Source organism: Hakea prostrata, chromosome 4, assembly GCF_041222555.1.
Source record: "Hakea prostrata isolate BN-2017 chromosome 4, UWA_Hpros_2, whole genome shotgun sequence".
Lineage (NCBI taxonomy): Eukaryota > Viridiplantae > Streptophyta > Magnoliopsida > Proteales > Proteaceae > Hakea > Hakea prostrata.
Genome location: NC_142603.1, coordinates 49064531 through 49084697, shown reverse-complemented (window position 1 = coordinate 49084697; position 20167 = coordinate 49064531). Strand labels below are relative to the sequence as shown.

Below are 20167 nucleotides of genomic sequence, written 5' to 3'. Positions count from 1 at the left end.
GGGCATGTGTGATATCCATGCCTCTACTTGAGAGGGGGAGTGTTGGAAGTATGATTGAGGTTTCCTAATTGGAGTAGACTCCTCTTTTAGTTACAGTTTTTATTTTCTGATACTCTTTATATTGGTTTCATATTTTATGTGAGATTAGGTTTTCTAATATCTAGGATTGGTTTTTCTATTCTATTTGCTTTGTATTTCCTTATCCTACTTATAGTAGGATTTACTCATATTGTAACTATAAATACCCCTTGGGGCCTATGAATGAGATAACCTTCTGAGCAATAATTTCTTCAAATTCCAATAGTATAATATGGTTTATGGCAGTGCTCACACTTGACAATCTCCTTGGTCAAATCAGATTTGGTGCTAACAGACTGTAGGGCTGATTCTTTACAATAGGAGCATGAAACATGGCTAAATGACAGCTTTCCTCACTCTAAACAAGGTCATAAGACTATTCTAGTGTGGGAAAGGGAGAGTGACTCAATATTTGCACCCTGATATGATTATACTCCACATTTAACCCAGCCAAGAAGTTATATACCCATCAACATGCTTCCTATAGGCAGCCACATCATCAAGATTCATGGGGTGATTGTCCCCTTAGTGATCTAATTCCTGCCAAAGAGAGCGTAATTCAACATGGTACTAAGCTACAGTCAGTTCCTTTGGGTAGTCTTATGAAGCTTCTTCCGTAACTCATAAACCTGTTATCGTTCCCCAATTGTCCATATGTTCCTGTAGTAGCCTTACAAATCTAGACTGCAGTATCAAGCAATAGATATCTACGGGCAATATTTGGATTTATGGAATTCAAATGGAATGACATGATAAGAGAGTCATTCAAGATCCATTTATCCAAAGAAGTTCCCGTGGTTGTAGGCTTGATAGTGGTGCCCATAATGTGTCCAACCAGTCCTCTTTCGGCAATAGTCAAATATCCAGATTGAGATCAGACCAAATAATTTGTTCCATTTAAACTTACCAAAAGAGATGGAAGAGTGGGATAATGTTCAGAGCCATTGGGGAGCAGTAATACAATCAGTGATTGCCATGTTTGCAAAAAACCTTTTTGTTGTTCTTTAATCTTCACCCTTTCAAAACAACTGAAACGTTGTAGAATTGAATAGCTTGACCACCCAAGTAAATTCATGGATCCATAGGAGAAGGAACAATATCATCTCTCTCTCTCTCTCTCTCTCACTCTTCTTCTTCTTCTTCTTCTTCTTCTTCTTCTTTTCTTTTTATTTTTTATTTTTTATTTTTTAAATGATGATATAAGAAGCATGGGGCTGTTTGTCATAAGGACTTCCATTATGGGGTAGTGTGGGCTTTTAATTTTTTTTGGTTTTGGTTGAGTCTGATTTTGGTTCTTTTCAAAGGGTTCTATTCCCATTCTTTTCCTTCAACAGGGAAAAACAGGAAACAAAAAAATCGATTGAGAAGGGGAAAAAAAGAGACCTCCAGATTGGGTTCGATCGCAGAAATAGGTTGAAGAAGAAGAATATGCCATAGTTTCAGGTTGCAGTTAATGGAGAAGAAGAAAGAAAAAAGTAGAAGATGATGATTCTGCAATAATTTGCAGGTTGCAGTGATGGAAACGAAGGGAAGGTGGTCATGCGATGGCTTATTAGGGAGTTGCAGGTCAAGGCGATGGGTTTTGCTGGTCTACGAAGTGGTTGCAGGACAGCGATGGGTTGTGGAGTGGTGTAGTAGCAGTGTTGATGGTGATTGCAGGTCAGCAATGATTGAGAATTGATTTTTGTTGATGTTTTTTTTTTTTTTCCCCCTCTTCTTATTCTGCCCTAATCGATCTTTGGCTCTAATACTATGTTGAGACTATCAATTATGGTAGAATGGCTTGACCAAATCAATGTAATTCCCAAGCCCTTTACTTACATTGATATGATTATATGAAGAATACAAAATTACGTGAATACCCTTACTCGGGCAACAAGAAATAATAAACTTTACAAGTAAAAACAACTGAACCAACCAACAAAAATAAAGGACTCAATACACAGGGGGATGCTGTGTTTTGCAGTAATAATGTAACATGATGGAATTTATCTGTTCCATGACGTGTAGCCATTCTAGAGCTTACTCTATCTATCCAACACTAGGAATTTCCTTATACCTTTTCATATGGCATAACTAGTTGGGCCATTGGGCATGGATATGTCGAGGAGCAGCTCTTAAATTCTTTGCATGATTTAGAGTTCTTGTTTCTCCAAATCCCACTATCAAGATTTGGCAATGAGACAAAAAAACGAAGTATGAGAGTTCATGAAATTGGAGAATGCGAGGAGGGGCTTAGTTTCTTCAAAGACAATAATATGGATGTGCATTTTAGGCTTCCAGCGTTGACCTTATTGTTCTTCAAGAATCACGAATGAGCTCTTTCTGGGTGGATATATTGATTTGCCAGGGTAGTCAGCATATATTTCTGGCGCACTGGACTTGTCTATTGAGTCCAAAAGGTTTGCAAAGAGGACCAGGTGTGCAAACAATCCTTAGTTGTCTTGACAAGTTTCACATCAGTGAGAATAATGGAACCACAGCAGAGAAGTAGGGGTAGATCATCTTTCTTTTGGAGTACTGAAGGGCTTATGAAACAGCTAATAAATAAAGCTTTTAGGAAGGCACTATCTTTTGTGATTGAGGAGAAAAGTAGGCTGTAGAACAGAGTGGATAACAATTTCTTAAGATAAATAAAACATTAAGATTGTAGGTACCCACTTTGTTTCCACCAGTTACTGCCATACAGTTGAACCACCGGTTTCATGGATTAGCAGACAAAACCTACATGTAGATAAATATGGTATGTTGAGGCTGTTAGTTCCTAATGATTTGAAGTTCATAATCTGTTTAATCATTTTAGCATCCAAATCAATTTCGGCTTTACTGGTGAGAAAGAAAGTGAGTATGTTATGCATCAAACTCGCTTTTGGCCAAATGTGGAAGCAATAGAGGTTAAAAAAAGTCATATAGTGAAAAAATCTGTGTATAAGTAACACCATCAGGGGTTGAAGAAATCTTTTAAGGCTTGATGCTAGCAGCTATTTCAAAAGAAAGGACGAGGAAAATCCTTTTTAGATGCTAAAATTTAGAAATTACATGGAATCATATAATAGGGGAGGGCTACTGACCACATTACCCTCTGCTAAACTTATACATTGTTTGTGTCTTGGTTAGAAACTCTTCTAGGCTTACTTACTATTCAGGACTCAAATTGTAAAGTTAAAACTATACATAAGTACAATTCTCAGGCCATGAAGTATGGTCGTCCAATTTTCTTCTTTATTATATGTGGGTGGGACTCCATAGGCTGAGTCGCTAAATAAATGAGGTAGGCCACCTTCTTTTGAATATTTCATAGTCGTTAATTTTCCATCTTTTGAATATTTCATGATAAGAGAAGCTATATTTTTCTTTGCTTCTACTTTTTTTCTTGATCCTTTTGGTACTTTTAGTGGCAAGGATAACATGCTACCCAGTGGAGCTGAAGCTCAACGGCTTTCAACCTCATTACAAAATTGCCAAATTCGTTACTTCCAGGACAATGGTCATACCCTTTTATTGGTACGTGAGTTTGTCCTTTTTAATACCTTCCATTATATTTCTTCTTCTTTTTATCAATGTTCTTTTGATCTTGTTTTTGCATAGAAAGAAAAGCACTGAGATTCCCTGCCCCCTTCCATTCTCTGAGAAAGATGAGAGGGTGGGAATGGGTATTAGGAGGTATTTGGCTGATACTAAAACCCTAGAAGGGTTTGTGATTCCTAGGATGGTGGAGGAAAACTGAGTCCTGAAGAAAATAATCTTCATTGGATATTTGCTTTAAGATTCTAAAGTGGCTCTTACCACTTACACTTGGAATTCGGTTTACTCACTAAATTTTATATTATTGTCAATAACTTCAACTTGGAATAGAGTTTGTATATATTCTACTCAGAGAATCTTAGCTGCCTGGCCATGGAAATCCTTAAATTTGGCTTTGTCTCATATTAGTTTGCCATCACCCGATTTTGTAAATTGCTTCTAGTGGTCTGGACATGTGACCATGGTTCAAGAACTTAAGTGCAAGCACTTCTTTCTGGGATGAATAGAATTAGCTTGCTTCCCAGGAAGAAATTAAGAGGGGAGGGGGTAACAAGGTAGGAAAAAGTGACTGAGGGGCACAACTAAGGAGCTGTAGTAGACAGCAAAATGGAAGTGTCTAAGCCTAGGTAACAAACTAACAACAATGTGCCTGTTCAAAGAAAGTTTCAAGCTAACATCCTTGCAAATGGCCTGCCAATTCTAGTTGGTGAAAAAAGATTTTGAAGCCCATCTTTGGAGGTTGCACTCGAGCCAAATATGAGAGGTCATAGCTCCGGAAACCAATTTACCAATAATATCTCCAATTGAGGGATCACTGAAAGCAGCAATCAGCTAGCAAAACTCATGATCAGGGGGGTAGGGTATGTCTACTGCAAGAGGCAAGGGCTGAAATCCATAGGGGCTGGCAAAAAGAACAAGAAAAAAATAGGTGGTTAGAGTGCTCTTAACTGAAATTGCAAAGGAAAGAGAGGGAGGAACTGAGGTATGGTGGCTAACAAGGATTGTGTGGGAAGGCAGTTGGAAGAGTTTCTGTTATATTTGCTGGCCAGGTACTTCAGATTAAGGGTAGCAGTGGAGTTTTTTTAGGTGTTTATAACCATGTTGGTAATTAGTGGAATAAGTCATGTGTAGGATAGGGTAGTTAAGACTCGAATAAGTCATTGAAATGGGCTGTAAGTCCAAGTCTTAAGCAAGAAGTTAGGAATTGGTAGTTGTTAACAGATAGGAGAATTTGTGGGAGGTTTGCATATATTGTTATTTACTTGGGGTGATTGTAAAGGGATTTTCATAAGGAAAATGTAGTTGTTAACAGATAGGAGAATTTCTAGGGGGTTTGCATGTATTGTTATTTATTGGGATGATTGTAATGGGATTTTCATAAGGAAAATATTGTCTAATTAAGTTTTTGTTTATAGGGACTTTGGTTCTCTCAAAGAAACCATTTCTTGTTTCCCTTTCATCTAAATAGTATATGTTGAAATAGGATTACTCAATCTAGTGTACGTAACCATTACAAAATGGTAACCGAGCTAGGTCCACTGAATAGTGGCTCTAATGCGTGGAAGCTTATCTAGCCAAGATGATTGTGGCACAAGATTCAAGTTTCAGGAGATGATGGAATCGATGCAGCAATTTTTTGCAACAATGAATACAAGGTTGGACAACATGGCTGGTAGCAGATAGCGTGGGGAATCATCTTATAATCAGTCACACCAGTACGGAGGTCGCACCCATATCAACCCAACTTTAGGATCGACCAATCAAACCTTGGGTATCTATCTTCCTAGAATGGTAAAAGATAGATTTTCCCCTAATGGGGAGGAGGATCCAACAAGTTGGATTTGTTGTGCCGATCGATTCTTTGATTTTCACCATACTGCTGAAGAAGAGAGAGCTCCACTTGCATCCTTCAATGTGGAAGGCGATGCCCAGGTATAGTTTCAAGTTTCAACTAATCAAAGAAGAGCAAGGGGAGTTGAATAGACTGTTGGAGGTGATGAATACATTTATGGGTGAAATCTTAGGGCATAAAGCATGCATTTTACACACTTAGAGTAGAGCTACCTTGGGTTTTATGTTGTTTTTGCAGATTTTATGAATTTTTAGGACTTAAGCGAATATCTGGAGTTTTGGGTATTAAACATGCGAATTTTACACGTCAAGAGGTCCGTTCAAATTCTGAAGTGCGAAAGTGGGCCTAATTTGGAGCATGATGGGCTAGAGATACAATTATGGGCCAACTCCAAAATATCTTGTAAAATTAGATTAGGATTTTTATTTTTTCTTTTTTCTTTATTGTAATTGAGAATTGTATGGGGCCCACAAGTAGTCAAAAACTAGGATTTTCTATTTTTTTTTTTCGAAGATTTTATTTTGTTAGATTTTATTTATTTCTGTAATTAGTTTTTTTCTCTCTCTTCCCACTTTCTATTATTTTCACTATTTTATTTTATTCTTTTTCCTTAATTAACACAAAATCGTTTTTGTAAAAGCATTTTTTTTTTCCTTCTTTCCTTCTTCCACTCTTTCTTTTTCTTCTCCACCTTCTCTACGTGTAACTCAATTTTAAGTTTTATTTTTTTAATTTATTCTTTTTCTCCACTTTCCCTCTTAACGTATTTCTATTTTATTTTATTTTATTTTATTTTATTTCTCCCCACATTCTCTCTCTCTCTCTCTCTCTCTCTCTCTCTCTCTCTCCCCCTTGAATTTCTAATGAATTTTAGCTCTTTCTTTATTTATTTCTTTCTTCTTCTTTTATTTTACTCCTTAATATTACTAGTATTATTGTTATTATTATTATTATTATTATTTTCCTTGTTTGTAAATTATTCTCCTTCTTCTATAAATATTACATCCCTCTTAGGTCTAGTTTCACACTTTACTTTCTCTTTAGTTTTACTTTAGTCTTGCACTTTCTATTCTCTTTAGTTTGCTCTAGTTTCTCTAGTTCTTTGATTAATTTGTGGGCTCTAGTTCTAGTTTTTAGATTGAATGTTTAGGAAGATTGAAGTTGTGTAATTTTTCTTTTATGCAAGTGTAATTCCTTTAGTTTTATCAATGCAATTTCAAGTTCAAGTTCAAATTCAAGTTTCAAGTTTGAGGATCCGCTTTCTCTCTGGGTCTAGCAATTGCAGATCTAGTTTATTCTAGATTTGGTTGTTAGGGTTGGTTGAGATTCGAATCATTTATTCAAGTTTTGTTTGGAAGATGCAAGTAAGTAAGATTCTTCAATAGTCTTCTCTCCTCCCTCCATTCCTGCTTCTATCTACCCCTCCATATTCTTAATTTAGGATTTACTTTCAGCATTATTTATTGTTCTCCCTTCCCCTGGATCCTTGATCAGAGATGCCTACAGTCGTGCCTCTCTTTGGTTAAGGCTTCCTTTTCCTTTTATTGCTTTGTTTATTGCTTTGTTTATTGCATTCAAGAGACTAGATGGAGGGGTAAAAAAGCCAAAGAGTTGGATGACTTTAAATTTTGGTATACTGGGGATAAAACAAATAAAAATGGAGTGGGTATAATAGTGGATAAAGATTTAAAAAATGATGTGGTGGATGTTAAAAGAGTGGGTGATAGGATTATTGCTATCAAGCTTGTAATGGAGAAAGAGTTCGTAAATATAATTTGTGCATATGCACCTCAAGTAGGACTAGATGAAAGTCTAAAGCTAGAATTTTGGGAAAATATGGGTGGATTACTGCAAGGAATTCGTCAAGGAGAAAAGATTATCATAGGAGGTGATTTAAATGGACATATTGGAAAAGATCAAAGAGGATATGAGAGTGTTCATGGAGGTTATGGTTTTGGAGAAAGGAATGACGAGGGGATTTCAATTTTGGATTTTGCTACTGCTTTTGATCTATCTATTATAAATACTTACTTCAAAAAGAGAGATGAGCATTTAATTACTTTCAAAAGTGGACAGCATAGAAGCCAAATAGATTTCTTCCTAACTAGAAGGACTGATAGATTGTTGTGCAAGGATTGCAAGGTGATACCGGGGGAAAGCTTAACTGCACAACATAGACTTGTGGTCTTGGATATGTGCTTAGTCCCAAGAACACATAAAAGGTCCAAGGTAAACTATCCCAGAATAAGATGGTGGAATTTGAAAGGAGAGTACTCTAAATCCTTCGTTAATGAAGTAGTCAAACAAGGAAAATGGGATTTTAAAGGGGATACCAATGCAATGTGGAATGAGATGGCTATGTGTATTAAGAAAGTGGCTAAAGATGTTCTAGGTAAATCAAAAGGAAAGATCCATTCTTATAGAGAGACGTGGTGGTGGGATAGTGAGGTTCAAGCTGCCATTAGGAATAAAAAAGCTAGTTTTAAGACATGGCAAAGAACTAAGGATGTTGAGGATCTTCAAAGGTATAGGTTAGATAGAAATGAAGCTAAGAAAATTGCGGGAAAAGCAAGGGAAAGGAAGTATGAAGAGTTATACAATAAGTTGGGCACAAAGGAAGGGGAAAAATCTATTTATAAGATAGCTAAGATGAGGGATAGGAAGAGTAGAGATCTTGACCATGTTAGATGTATTAAAAATGGAGATGGTAAAGTATTAGTTTGTGAGGAGGATATTAAGAAAAGATGGGAAACCTATTTCTCTAGTTTACTAAATGAGCATTCTTCAAGCACTTATGTTTCGGACGATTACACTTTTCACCAAGGCACTGGTGTCCGAACTTATATACGTAGAATTTCGATGTCCGAAATAAAAGAAGCTTTAAGGAGGATGAAACTCGGCAAGACACAAGGTCCTGATGAAATCCCAATTGAAGTATGGAAGAGCTTAGGAACCCATGGACTAGTTTGGTTGACTAAGTTGTTTAATAAGATTATGAGCACAGGGGAAAATGCCAGATGATTGGAGGAGAAGTGTTGTGGTTCCAATTTACAAAAATAAAGGAGATATTCAAAGTTGTAATAACTATAGAGGCATTAAATTGATGAGCCATACGATGAAATTATGGGAGAGAATAATTGAAACCCGGTTGAGACACTTAACTACAGTTACGGAGAACCAATTTGGGTTTATGCCGGGAAGATCTACAACGGAGGCTATTTACTTAATTAGGAGACTTATGGAAAGGTATAGAGAATGTAGGAAAGACCTTCATATGGTATTTATTGACCTAGAAAAAGCTTATGATAGAGTCCCTAGAGCGTTAATTTGGCAAGTACTAGAGAAAAGAAGTGTTGCAAGTAAATATGTAGATATAGTTAAGGATATGTATGATGGTTCGGTGACTAGTGTTAGAACAGTGGGGGGACAAAGTAATGAATTCCCGATAACAGTTGGGCTACATCAAGGGTCAACTTTAAGCCCATATCTATTTGCACTGGTAATGGATGAATTAACCAAAGACATTCAAGATGAGGTCCCCTGGTGTATGCTTTTTGCGGATGATATTGTGTTGATTGATGAGACCCAAGTGGGGATTAATACCAAATTAGAATCATGGAGAGTAGCTTTGGAATCAAAAGGCTTTAAACTTAGTAGATCGAAGACAGAATATCTAGTTTGTAACTTTAGTCATGATCGGGCAGATGATGAAGTGGTGATACTTGACGATAAAGAGATTCCTCAGAGTGATTGTTTTAGGTACCTAGGTTCAATCATAAGTAAAAGAGGTGATTTAGAAGATGAGGTTTCCCAAAGAATTAAAATAGGGTGGATGAAGTGGAGAGGTGCATCTGGGGTCTTATGTGATCGGCGTATTCCATTAAAGCTTAAAGGAAAATTTTATAGGACCGTTGTCCAACCAGCTATGATGTACGGTGCAGAGTGTTGGGCTGTTAAAAAGAATCATATAGATAAACTCAGTGTAGCAGAAATGAGGATGCTAAGATGGATGAGTGGCAAAACTAGGATGGATAAGATAAGAAACGATCATATTAGAGTTGGTCTGGGAGTTGCTCCCATAAGTGATAAGCTTAGAGAAAGTCGTTTGAGGTGGCACGGCCACATTCAACGGAGACCTATAAATGCTCCTGGTCGGAGAAGTGATATAATCCATATTGAAGGAACTAGAAGAGCTAGGGGTAGACCTAAGATAACCTTAGGAGAAGTGGTGAGAAAGGATATGTATAGCTTAGGCCTTGTATCTAGCATGGCCTTGAACAGAACCGATTGGAGAGCAAGAATCCATGTAGCCGACCCCATTTAGTTGGGAAAAGGCTTATTGTTGTTGTTGTTGTTGTTGTTGTATTTACTTTCTGTTATTTACTTTCTGCCTATTCATTCATCATCTCGGACCACATAACCGGAGCAAGCCTACAGTCGTGCCTCTGCTTTTGGTGACGGGTGGTGTTGCATCTGCATTTTAGCTATGAACTAAATTTTACTGACTGCTTTAACATACTAACTGGTTTTACTTTTTTTTTTTTTTTTTTTTTTTTTTTATTGTTCGCATTTTTTTTCTCCTGTCTTTTATTTATGCATTGGTTATGTTTGCTTTATTTTTCGTTTCAATTCGATTGCATTAGATGTATGGATTAGGATCGTTGGTTTAATTTAAGTAATTAGTTAACAAAAGTTGAATCATTCCAATCTCGCATTACTATTAAGAAATTGAATTCTAGGTGGCATATCTCCCTGAGATCGACCCGTTAGCTACACGATATTGTACCTTGTGGTTATTTTATTTTGCAAACAGGAGGCACAAAGGAGCACACGATTCTGATCGATTGACTTAGGGTTTTTACAACAACTAGCGCTTGCCGATTCTGAAGGCAGAGAGACACTGGCAGTCCTCTGCCTCTCTCTTTGTGTGATTCTCCTCCTCTCATTCTCTTCTTCTTTGATTCTCCTCTCTCTGCTTCTCCACCTCTCTTTCTTCCACTTCTTCTCTCTTCTCCATGTTTTTAGAGATCAACGAATTTAGAGGCGTAGAGACGCTGGCAGTCCTCTGCCTCTGTGTCTCTCTCCCGTTGCTCTCTTGATTCTCCTCTTCTCCTCCCTTCGGATTCTTCATCTCCTTTTCTTTCTCCTCTCCCCCCCCCCTCCTTGTCCACCAATCGTTCTCATCTTCTCTCTCTACTTCTCCACCCCTAGTTCTCATCTCCTCTCTCCGCAAACTATTGGGGGAATAAAATGAGGCTGTTTCAGGGTTCTGTTTCAGGTCGTTGAGGGCCCCTGTCTTTGAAGGTCTTTCTAGCATGGGAGGAAAACCATGAGGGCCTTTGCTGCTGATCTCTCCGATTCAGTTTTGATCCCAGATCTGGACTCATCTCCTCCCTCTGTCTCTCCTTCTCTCTCCCTGTCCCCTTTCTGTTTCTGGGTTTAGCTTCTTCGTTGAGGGTTCTATTCCTTGATGGCTTCTCTGGCGTCAAGGGAAGTCGTGAGGGCCATCATTGTTCTCTCCAAATCAGGTTTGGTCTCAGGTCTAGATTAATCTTCTCTCTCCCTCTTCCCTTTCTTTCTTTCTTCTCTTTCCTCTCTCTCTCTCTCTCTCCCCCCTCTCCCCTTTCTGTTTCAAGGTTTAGCTTCAATTTTTCAAGGGTTACCCTTGATGGCCTCTCTAGCACTGGGTGAAAGCCATGAGGGCCATTATTGTTGAACTCTCCAAATTAGGTTTGAACTCAGATTCGGTTTCATCGTTCTTCGTATCAATCTTATGATGCTACCAACCCTAACGTCTATGGTGCTCCCGTGTCAGTCCCTGCTGCATGTCCTGCACTTTGCTGCATCAAAGGCTTTTTGTGTCACCAACTAATCGAGTAACTGAGTCGGTCTAGTTGGGTCACTGCCCTTTTAGTACATTTTGGTTGTGGTTGTACTTTCTGCTCCAATTGTATGGCTTTGTTCCCTTGTGCCTGTGTTCTACACTTGTTTTAATGAGCGTGTCTTTGGCTTTTTACTTTTTCCTTCCCCTTTTCTCCTTTTTGGTTAATGAATTTATTTATTCATCAAAAAGAATAAAGAATAGAAGAGCAAGGAACCATCACTTAGGAGGCTTCAAAGAAGCAATCTGCTTGAGGTATGGCCCACTTTATGTCAAGATTCTTTTGAGGATCTAACTAAGTTGCAGCAAGTTGGAACAATTGAAGCTGTGTTTGATGCTGCAATTCTCTGGAATTGTCTTCCAAGGAGTCATGATTCCAATTTAAAAAAAATGTTTGGTTCAAAAAAGACTCTAAATCTACATGATTCCATAGAACCAAACCAGGTTATTCTACATTTTAGTGTAAAGTGGGTGATTCCATGGAAAACACCTCAATAGGTAGTTTCCATTTAGAATCATCAAAATGAAGCCTTTGTATAAATACAAGTGATTCCATGGATCACAAAAGCGGCTGATGTTCATTCCCTACCTCTCATGTGAGATGGCTAGGCTTCATCCTCCATCAATCCCGTTTCGGTTTCCCCTTCTTACCATGGGTGCTCCCTCTTTGGATTACTTGAGTCTTAAATTCCAATAAATAAAGCAGTTCTTGGCTCAATAGAACTACCTATATGGAGCCTAATTAGATCATACTATAGAGAACTCATACCATACTGAAATTGAGAACCATTGCTTGAAAATCTTAGATCAAGGCATCAAGCTTCCATTTTGATGAGGATAATTCTCAACCAACCAGTTTACTAGAATTCATGAAATTAATCATTCTTTACACTCTACAAGCAACTAGATTACAGTAGCAGATGGGACAATAAGAGGTTAAGGGTTTCTGTAATGAAAGATCGATTTGGGTGTGGGGCATTTTTTTTAAGGTTTTGGGCTCACAAATCTAGCAAAGCTGGTGAATTTGAATTAGATTCCATTGGAGGGAGAATACAAGGTGCGTTGGGTCATGGGAGATGAGGATAGTCAGCTAGGTTTTTAGGTCACAAGTTCTCATTTCTTAGTTGTTTTTGGGTTTCACTCTTGAATTTGATGGTTATTGGGGAGGTTTTTTGTAAATTTCAAACTTATTATCCACTTTGGTCCTCACACTGTTTATGGCACCCATATCCCCAAATCCACCCTCTTGTCAAACTTCATCTCAAATGGATCTTGGACTCAACCCCCTCTCCCCATTCTCACATAGGTTTGGGAATATCCCTCCCCCCCCCCCCCTCTCTAGCTCCACTAGAAACCTCACCATTTGGCTCCCCTCCACCTCCAAAACCTTCACCAGTCCACAGCTTGGAACCTTCTCAGATCCCATAACCCTAAGCCCCCTGGCCCCAATTGGTTTGGTTCAAAGGCTTCATCCTCCATCATTCCCTTACCCTCTGAGGGCCCTTAGCCATGCCCTTTGTTGAGAAACACAATTTTGGTAGAATGGCTTATCGATCAATGATCTCAAACCCTCTATTTATAATTAAGTGGAAAGTACACTATTACAAGGAATAGAATTTTACATGAATACAAACTCTAATTGAACTCCTAGTAGAATCCAACACTCCCCCTCAAGTTGAGGCATAGATATTAATCATGCCCAACTTGCCTACAATAAGAAGGAAATCACCTTCTTTCAAACCCTTAGTGAAAATATCTGCTACTTGGTCTCCAAATCTTACAAAAGGCATGCAGATAAGCCCTTGTTCCAACTTTCCTTCGACAAAAAACATGTCAATTTCAATGTGCTTAGTTCGATCATGTTGCACCGGATTATTAGCAATACTAATAGTAGCCTTGTTGTCACAATATAACATCATAGGGTTTGGAACTTGGACTCCAATATCTTGCTGCAAGCCTTTCAACCATAGTAGCTCACAAACTCCCCGAACCATAGATCTATATTCAGCTTCGGTACTAGATAAAGCTACCACATTCTGTTTCTTACTTCTCCAAGTAACTAAATTACCTCCAACAAAGGTACAGTAACCTGTAATTGACTTCCTGTCTAGAGATCCAACCCAATCTGCATTAGTGTATGCTTATACTTTTAGATTATCAGTGGGTGACAAAAGTATTCCTTTCCAGGAGTTCCCTTCAAATAATGTAGTATTTTGGTAACAACCTTCATATGAGCTAAATATGGATCATGCATGAATTGGCTCACTATCCCTACAGCATAAACGATGTCTGGCCTGGTGTGGGACAAGTAAATAAGCTTCCCTACTAGCCTTTGGTATCTTCCTTTGTCCACTGGTTCTCCCTCTTTTTCTTTAATTTTAGCTCCAGCTTCAATAGGGGTATCAACTGATTTACACCCCAATATTCCCACTTCTGATAATAAATCTAGGACATACTTTCTTTGATATATGAATATACCTTTCTTTGATCGAGCCACCTCAATCCCTAAGAAATACTGTAACTTCCCTAGATCTTTAATTTCAAATTCTCTGCCAAGAAAGTCCTTCAACTTTTGAATTTCTTCATCATCATTCCCTGTGATGACAATATCATCTACATAGACAATGAGAAGTGTGGTGTTAGTACCTGACTTCTTGACAAATAGTGTATGATCAACATTGCTTTGCTTGTACCCAATAGAAGTCATTACCTTCAGGAGGCGTCCAAACCAGCATTTAGGAGACTATTTTAAGTTTTAACCCATAAATTGACGTCTTAACCGACAAACTTTCCCTACAGTATTGTCATCGGAGAAACCATATGGGATTTCCATATAGACTTCTTCCACTGACTCCCCATGTAAAAAGGCATTCTTTATGTCTAGTTGGTGCAAGTTCCAGTCTTTGTTCACAGTTAAAGACAACAGAACTCTGACAGTGTTTAGTTTCGCAACAGGGGCAAAAGTCTCCTGATAATCAATCCCATAGGTCTAGGTAAACCCCTTTGCAACTAGTCTAGCTTTCAACTTGTTGATTGATCCATCCATTTTTTGTTTAGCCACAAAAACCCATTTGTAGCCCACTGGTGTTTTTCCTGGAGGAAGTGTAACCAGCTCCCAAGTGTCCTTTTTCTTCATTGCCTGCATTTCCTCCACCATAGTTGTCTTCCATCTCTTATTAGCATAGGCTTCCTGCCAACTTTTAGGAACAGATACAGAAGACAAAGAGGATATAAAAGCACGGTAGGAGTCAGACAAAGAGTTATAAGAAACATATTTAGCTATAGGATGTTGAGTACAAGATCTGACTCCTTTTTTAACAGCAATAAGAAGATCAAAAGAAGATACCTTAAGGGGAACAATAGAATCTGATTTTACAACAGGAGACTGAAGAGGTAACGTATCACCTTTCTCCACCTGCTTTAGCTGGTTGTAATTTTCCTTTGATAAGTCTGCACCTCCTTATTTTGGTCAATCTGGTTTTAAAAGACCTCAACAGTTTGTCTCACATGAGTGGTCTCCCCCTGGCTAGGTTCTTCACATGGTTCAAAAAACGAAGGGGGAGGATTAGAGTCCTCAGGTATACTGGCCGAAGTCTCCCCCTAGTCAGGAAACTCTTCTGGGAGTCCTAAGTTGTGTTGGTGTGTGATAGGAAGATCTAGAGTCGAAAAGAACACCTCTCCTCTAGGACTCTCCCCCTGGAGAGTTGTATAGTAAGGGCAAGACTCATTAAAAATTATATCCATGGATACAATGGTTTTCCTGGAAGGAGGATGATAACATTTTCTGAGTAGCAAAATACCCCAAAAATATGCAGTGTAGGCCGCGGGGAGCCAGCTTACTCTGGTGGGCGGTGATTCTGGCATAACACACACATCCAAAAATCTTTGGGGGAATATTAAAAAAAGAGGCTCCCTAGAGAATCTCATTAGGACATTTAAAACCAACTATCCTACTAGGCATCCTATTCATAAGGTAAAAAGCAATGAGTATAGCATCACTCCAATATTGGTCAGGTACATTTATAGCAATCATAATGGAGCAGGCTATCTCTAAGAGATGCCGATTCTTCCTTTCGACAACCCCATTTTGGGCAGTCATATCAGCGCAATTGGTCTGGTGTATTATGCCAAAGTCAGAGAGATATCTCTGAAATTCACCAGCAATATACTCTGTGCCATTGTCACTGCGAAGGATCTTCACAGTGGCATTGAACTGAGTTTTAATCATATTATGAAAATCCGAAAACATCGGAAATTTTTTTGTTTTAAAAGATAAATTCATGTAGAACGAGAGTGACAATCAATAAAAGTAACAAAGTACTTATGGCCAGTAATAGACACATGTCGGCAAGGACCCCACAGGAATAGTTTTTCTATTATGAAAAGAAGGTAAATAAGTAGAACAAGTCTGCTTCGCAAAAATGCAGGCTTCACAGAAAAAATCATCCTCATTACAAGAAGAAACTAAATCAGGAAATATTTTCTTAAGAGTTCCTGGAGGGGGCTGACTTAGCCTACGGTGCCACTGATGAAGGTTTGATATTACCAAATGGACCTGATTAGAAGTTATAGTCAGAGCAGAAGTAGATCCTTCAATCGGCTTGAGCAAATAAAGTCCACTGTTTAGTTTATCGCGTCCAATCTCCTTCCCCGTGATCATATCCTGGAAGACACAATAAGATGGGAAAATGTCACTTTACAATTCAAGTCATGTGTAAGACCATTGATAGAGAGCAAGTTAGTAGAGAAAGAAGGAACATGTAAAACTTTAGACAAAGAAAGTGATGGAGAATGTTGAATGGTCCCTTTTCCAGCAATGGAAGAATTGGAGCCATCAGCAATTTGAACTTTATCCTTTCTAAAAGTTGGAGAATATTGTAAGAAAAAGGAGGATAAACTTGTCGTATGATCTGTGGCTCCTGTATTAATGATCCAAGGAGTAGAAACTGAAGAAACTTGGAAGCCTGTAAAAATTTTACTTGAAGTAGCAAGGTAGGAGTTGGTTTCTTTAGTAGAGGAAGGAATGGTAGAGGCTATACTGGCAGTAGAAGACTGCAGAATACGTTGCAAAGTAGCTAACTCCTCCTGTGAAAGACCAACGTCTGCAGAGGGTGTTGTGGAAACTGTCTAAAAAATATGAGCTTTCGGTTTTCCTCTTTTTTGTGCTCTTTTTTGCTCAAAATCAATAGGCTTTCCATGGAGCTTCCAACAATTGACCTTGGTATGATATGGTTTGTGACAATGTTCACACTAGGCAATCTCCTTAGTTGAATCAGATTTAGTGCTAACAGACTGTAAAGCTGATTTCTCCACAATAGGAGCATGAAGCATGGTTAATCGACAACTTTCTTCACACTGAACAAGTGCATAAGACTATTCTAGTGTAGGAAAGGGAGAACGACTTAATACTTGCACTCTGATTTGATCATACTCCACATTCAAACCTATCAAAGAGTCATATACCCGAATCTTATCAACGTGCTTGCTATAAGTAGTCACATCATCTGGATTAGTGGGGTGATAATCCCCATAATGATCCAACTCTTGCCCAAGAAAGCTCAATTTAGCATAATATTGGGCCACAGTCAGTTCCTTTTGGGTAGTCTCATGAAGCTTCTTTTGTAGTTCATAAACATGTGCATCATTCCCCAACTGTCCATATGTTTCAGTAATAGCCTTCCAAATTTGAGCTGCAATATCAAATAATAGGTATCCATGGGCAATATTTGGATTTATGGAATTCAAAAGGAATGACATAATAAAAGAGTCATTCAAGTTCCATTTTTCTTGAAAAACACCTGTGGTGGTAGGTTTGATAGTGGAGCCCGTAATGTATCCAACAAGTCCTCTTCCGGCAATAGTTAAATAAGCAGATCGAGACCATATCAAATAATTTATTCCATCAAACTTTACCGAAAGAGGATGAAGAGTGGGATAATGTTCGAAGCCAGTGGAGGCGGTAGTACCATCGGTGGTTGCTATGCCTAACAAAATGTCTACAGTTCTTCAGTCTTCACCCTTTCAAAATAACTGAAACATCGCAAAATGGAATAGGTGGACCACCCAAACACTAAGAGATCAAGAGACCCTTGAATATGTGAGAAAGCACAAATAGATATATGCAAAATTGCAATTAGACCCCTGGAGATATGTATAATTGCAAAGAGCCCCTCAAAATATCGTTAATTGCAAAGAGCCCCCTATAAAAATGAATAATTACAGATAGCCCCCTGGGAATATTGATAATTCCATATAGGCCCCTGTAAATCTTTGATTTCTCAGAAAAGGGACCCCTTTACAATTAGACCTCTGGTTTGGTCCATGATTTCAGTTCAATGGTTCAATGGTTGAATAGTTCAGGATGGTTCAGGGGTTTATAACAGGTTTTTTTGAGTTCTCGTTTCAGAAGAAGAAAAGGAGGCGGAACCAAAAAAAAAAGATGGAAGAGAAGAGCAGAGATGGGTCTTGGGATAGGGAATGAGTTTTCGAGGAGTCTTGGGATGGATTTGCGATGGGTTTACGATGGTTCTGCGATGGTTTCAAAAGTTGCAGAAAATTTTACGATTGTTGCAGGAAAAAAACTGTCGATGGTTTCAGAAGAGAGAAAAAAAGAAGAAAGAATCAGAAGATTAAGAAAGAAAAAGAAATTCTGCGATGGTGCGATGGGTGCAGAAGAAAGAAAGAGAAAAATTTCAGAAAAAGAAGAAGAAATGATCAGAAGAATAAGAAAGAAATTCTACGATGGTGAGATGGTTTTAGAAGAAGAAGAAGGAATGAAAAAAAATCAGAAGATGGGTTCAATTGTGGGCGATAGGAAGAGAAAGGCAGAGCAATTGCAGAAGAAGATGAGGATGCATCGGATGGTTTGGCGACAGCGCAGTTGCAGCGGCGGTGGTGGAGGTAGGTTTTCTCTTCCTAATCGAACTTAGGTGGAGGTATGTTTTTCTCCTCCTAATTGAACTTAGGCTCTGATGCCATGTTAAGAAACACAATTTTGGTAGAATGGCTTATCAATCAATGATCTCAAGCCCTCTATTTATAATTAAGTGGAAAGTACACTATTACAAGAAATAGAATTTTACATGAATACAAACTTTAATTGAACTTCTAGTAGAATCCAACACCCTCCTTACCCAATCCTTCCTCATTGACCGCTACAACCTCGCTAACCCCAACTGCATCCTCTATTGAAACAGTTTGGAAAACCTTTGGCACCTTTTCTTTTCTTGCCTCTTCTCCAAATCTATTTGGGGAAAAGCCCTTGCATCCATTTGGCCCCGCTCGAGACAATCATATGGGTTTTTTCGAGATTGGTCTTGGATTTTGAGAAACTTTTCAGGCCCTTCCATTTGTGATCGGATTGGTAAGCTAGTGAGTGTACTATGCCTTGATCCATCACCTTTGGTGGGAGCGCAATCTTCTGAGATGGACTCCCAAATCCCGCTCTATAGGCAAGATTTGGAACGCCATCTATTTTGATGCATCTTTTAGAATGTTAGCCATGCCCCATCCCCTGTCGACAATACCCCAAGGGACAGGCTTATTGTTGTCTCCTTGGGTCTTAGTTCCTTTTTTCGGTCTTCTGCTTAAAGACCTGGTGTCGCCTTGTTGCCTAGGCGATGCCCTATAGCTTTGCGTGGTGTCACCTTGGTTTTTGTTGCCCTTAATCACCTCACCTTTGCCTTGTCGCCTTGACAACAATGATTTTAATACCCAATTTCAGCAATTATTGCAGCCCTAAGAGGACATCTTTCAAGACCCTAATGGACTTCTGCCCTAGCATTCCCAAGATCATTGAATTCCATTGAAGAATGGACATAGCTGCTGTCTACTTGATCATATCATTACCCTCATTTACAGAATAATGTGATTGAGAAAATGGTGGGAGAATTATTAAAGAATACGTGATTCGTTTTGAGCACCAGTCCATATTCTTCACCTGTCTTGCTGGTCAAGAAACATGACAATTTATAGTGAATGTGCGTGGATTACAGAATGCTTAATCCATCAATGATTAAGTATAAATTTCCTATGTCTATGATTGATGAATTATTGGACAAATTATATGGGGCAAATTATTTCACCAAATTGGATTTAAGATTGGGCTATCATCAAATTCGCATGCACCCACCAGACATTGAGAAGACAGCATTTTGCACTCACCGTGGGCATTATGAATTTGGTGACACCATTTGGATTGATGATGCTCCTTCAACTTTCCAAGCTCTAATGAATTTTGTCTTCAAAGATGTTGAAGTATACGTAAATTTGGAGTTTTACTGTTCACGTGAACAGTGTTTCTACTGTTTGCGTGAACAGTAAAAACAGCTTTTACTATTCACGTGAATAGTATTTTGCTGTTGTTTTGATTATATTTTCTATTTCTAATGTGGGAATCTTGCTACATAAGTTTTGGGAGTTTCTTAGAAAGCATAGTTTCTATTTTGGTGGTAGTTTCTATTTTTAGAACTTTCTATTTTAGGAGTTAGGAAGTTACTAAAGCTATAATATTTTGTTTCCTTCTTCTAGAGGACAATTACTTGTCTCTCAAGTTGTATTAGATTCATTAGAAGCTATAAATAAAAGTGCTCTGTGATTCTAGACTCTTTAGCTAAGAATCACAGGTCTTTTCTACAGGTTCTTCATCTCTCTTCTCTTCTTCTTCTTCTCTCTTTTCTCTGTCCAAGTTCAACTGCTATTTTGATTGTTTAAAGCTTGTTTTCTAACATGGCATTAGAGCTTTTTTGAATCAAAATAGTGTTGTTCTCAATATTCTCTTCTGAAATTCTTTTTTTTTTCTTCTATTTCCTTGGTGTGCAGCCACCTAATGA

General features: G+C 38.3%; 1 protein-coding gene across 1 annotated transcript in view; it reads left to right on the top strand.

Annotated features, from left to right (window-relative positions):
• The window catches only part of PES1 (Esterase/lipase/thioesterase family protein), a 56126-nt gene that overhangs the window by 27980 nt on the left and 7979 nt on the right, over positions 1 to 20167 (top strand). Inside the window, exon 8 of the mRNA XM_089153341.1 lies at positions 3474 to 3582. Within this exon, the coding sequence (XP_089009467.1) occupies positions 3474 to 3582 (109 nt within the window). The remainder of the gene's footprint in view (positions 1 to 3473; positions 3583 to 20167) is intronic.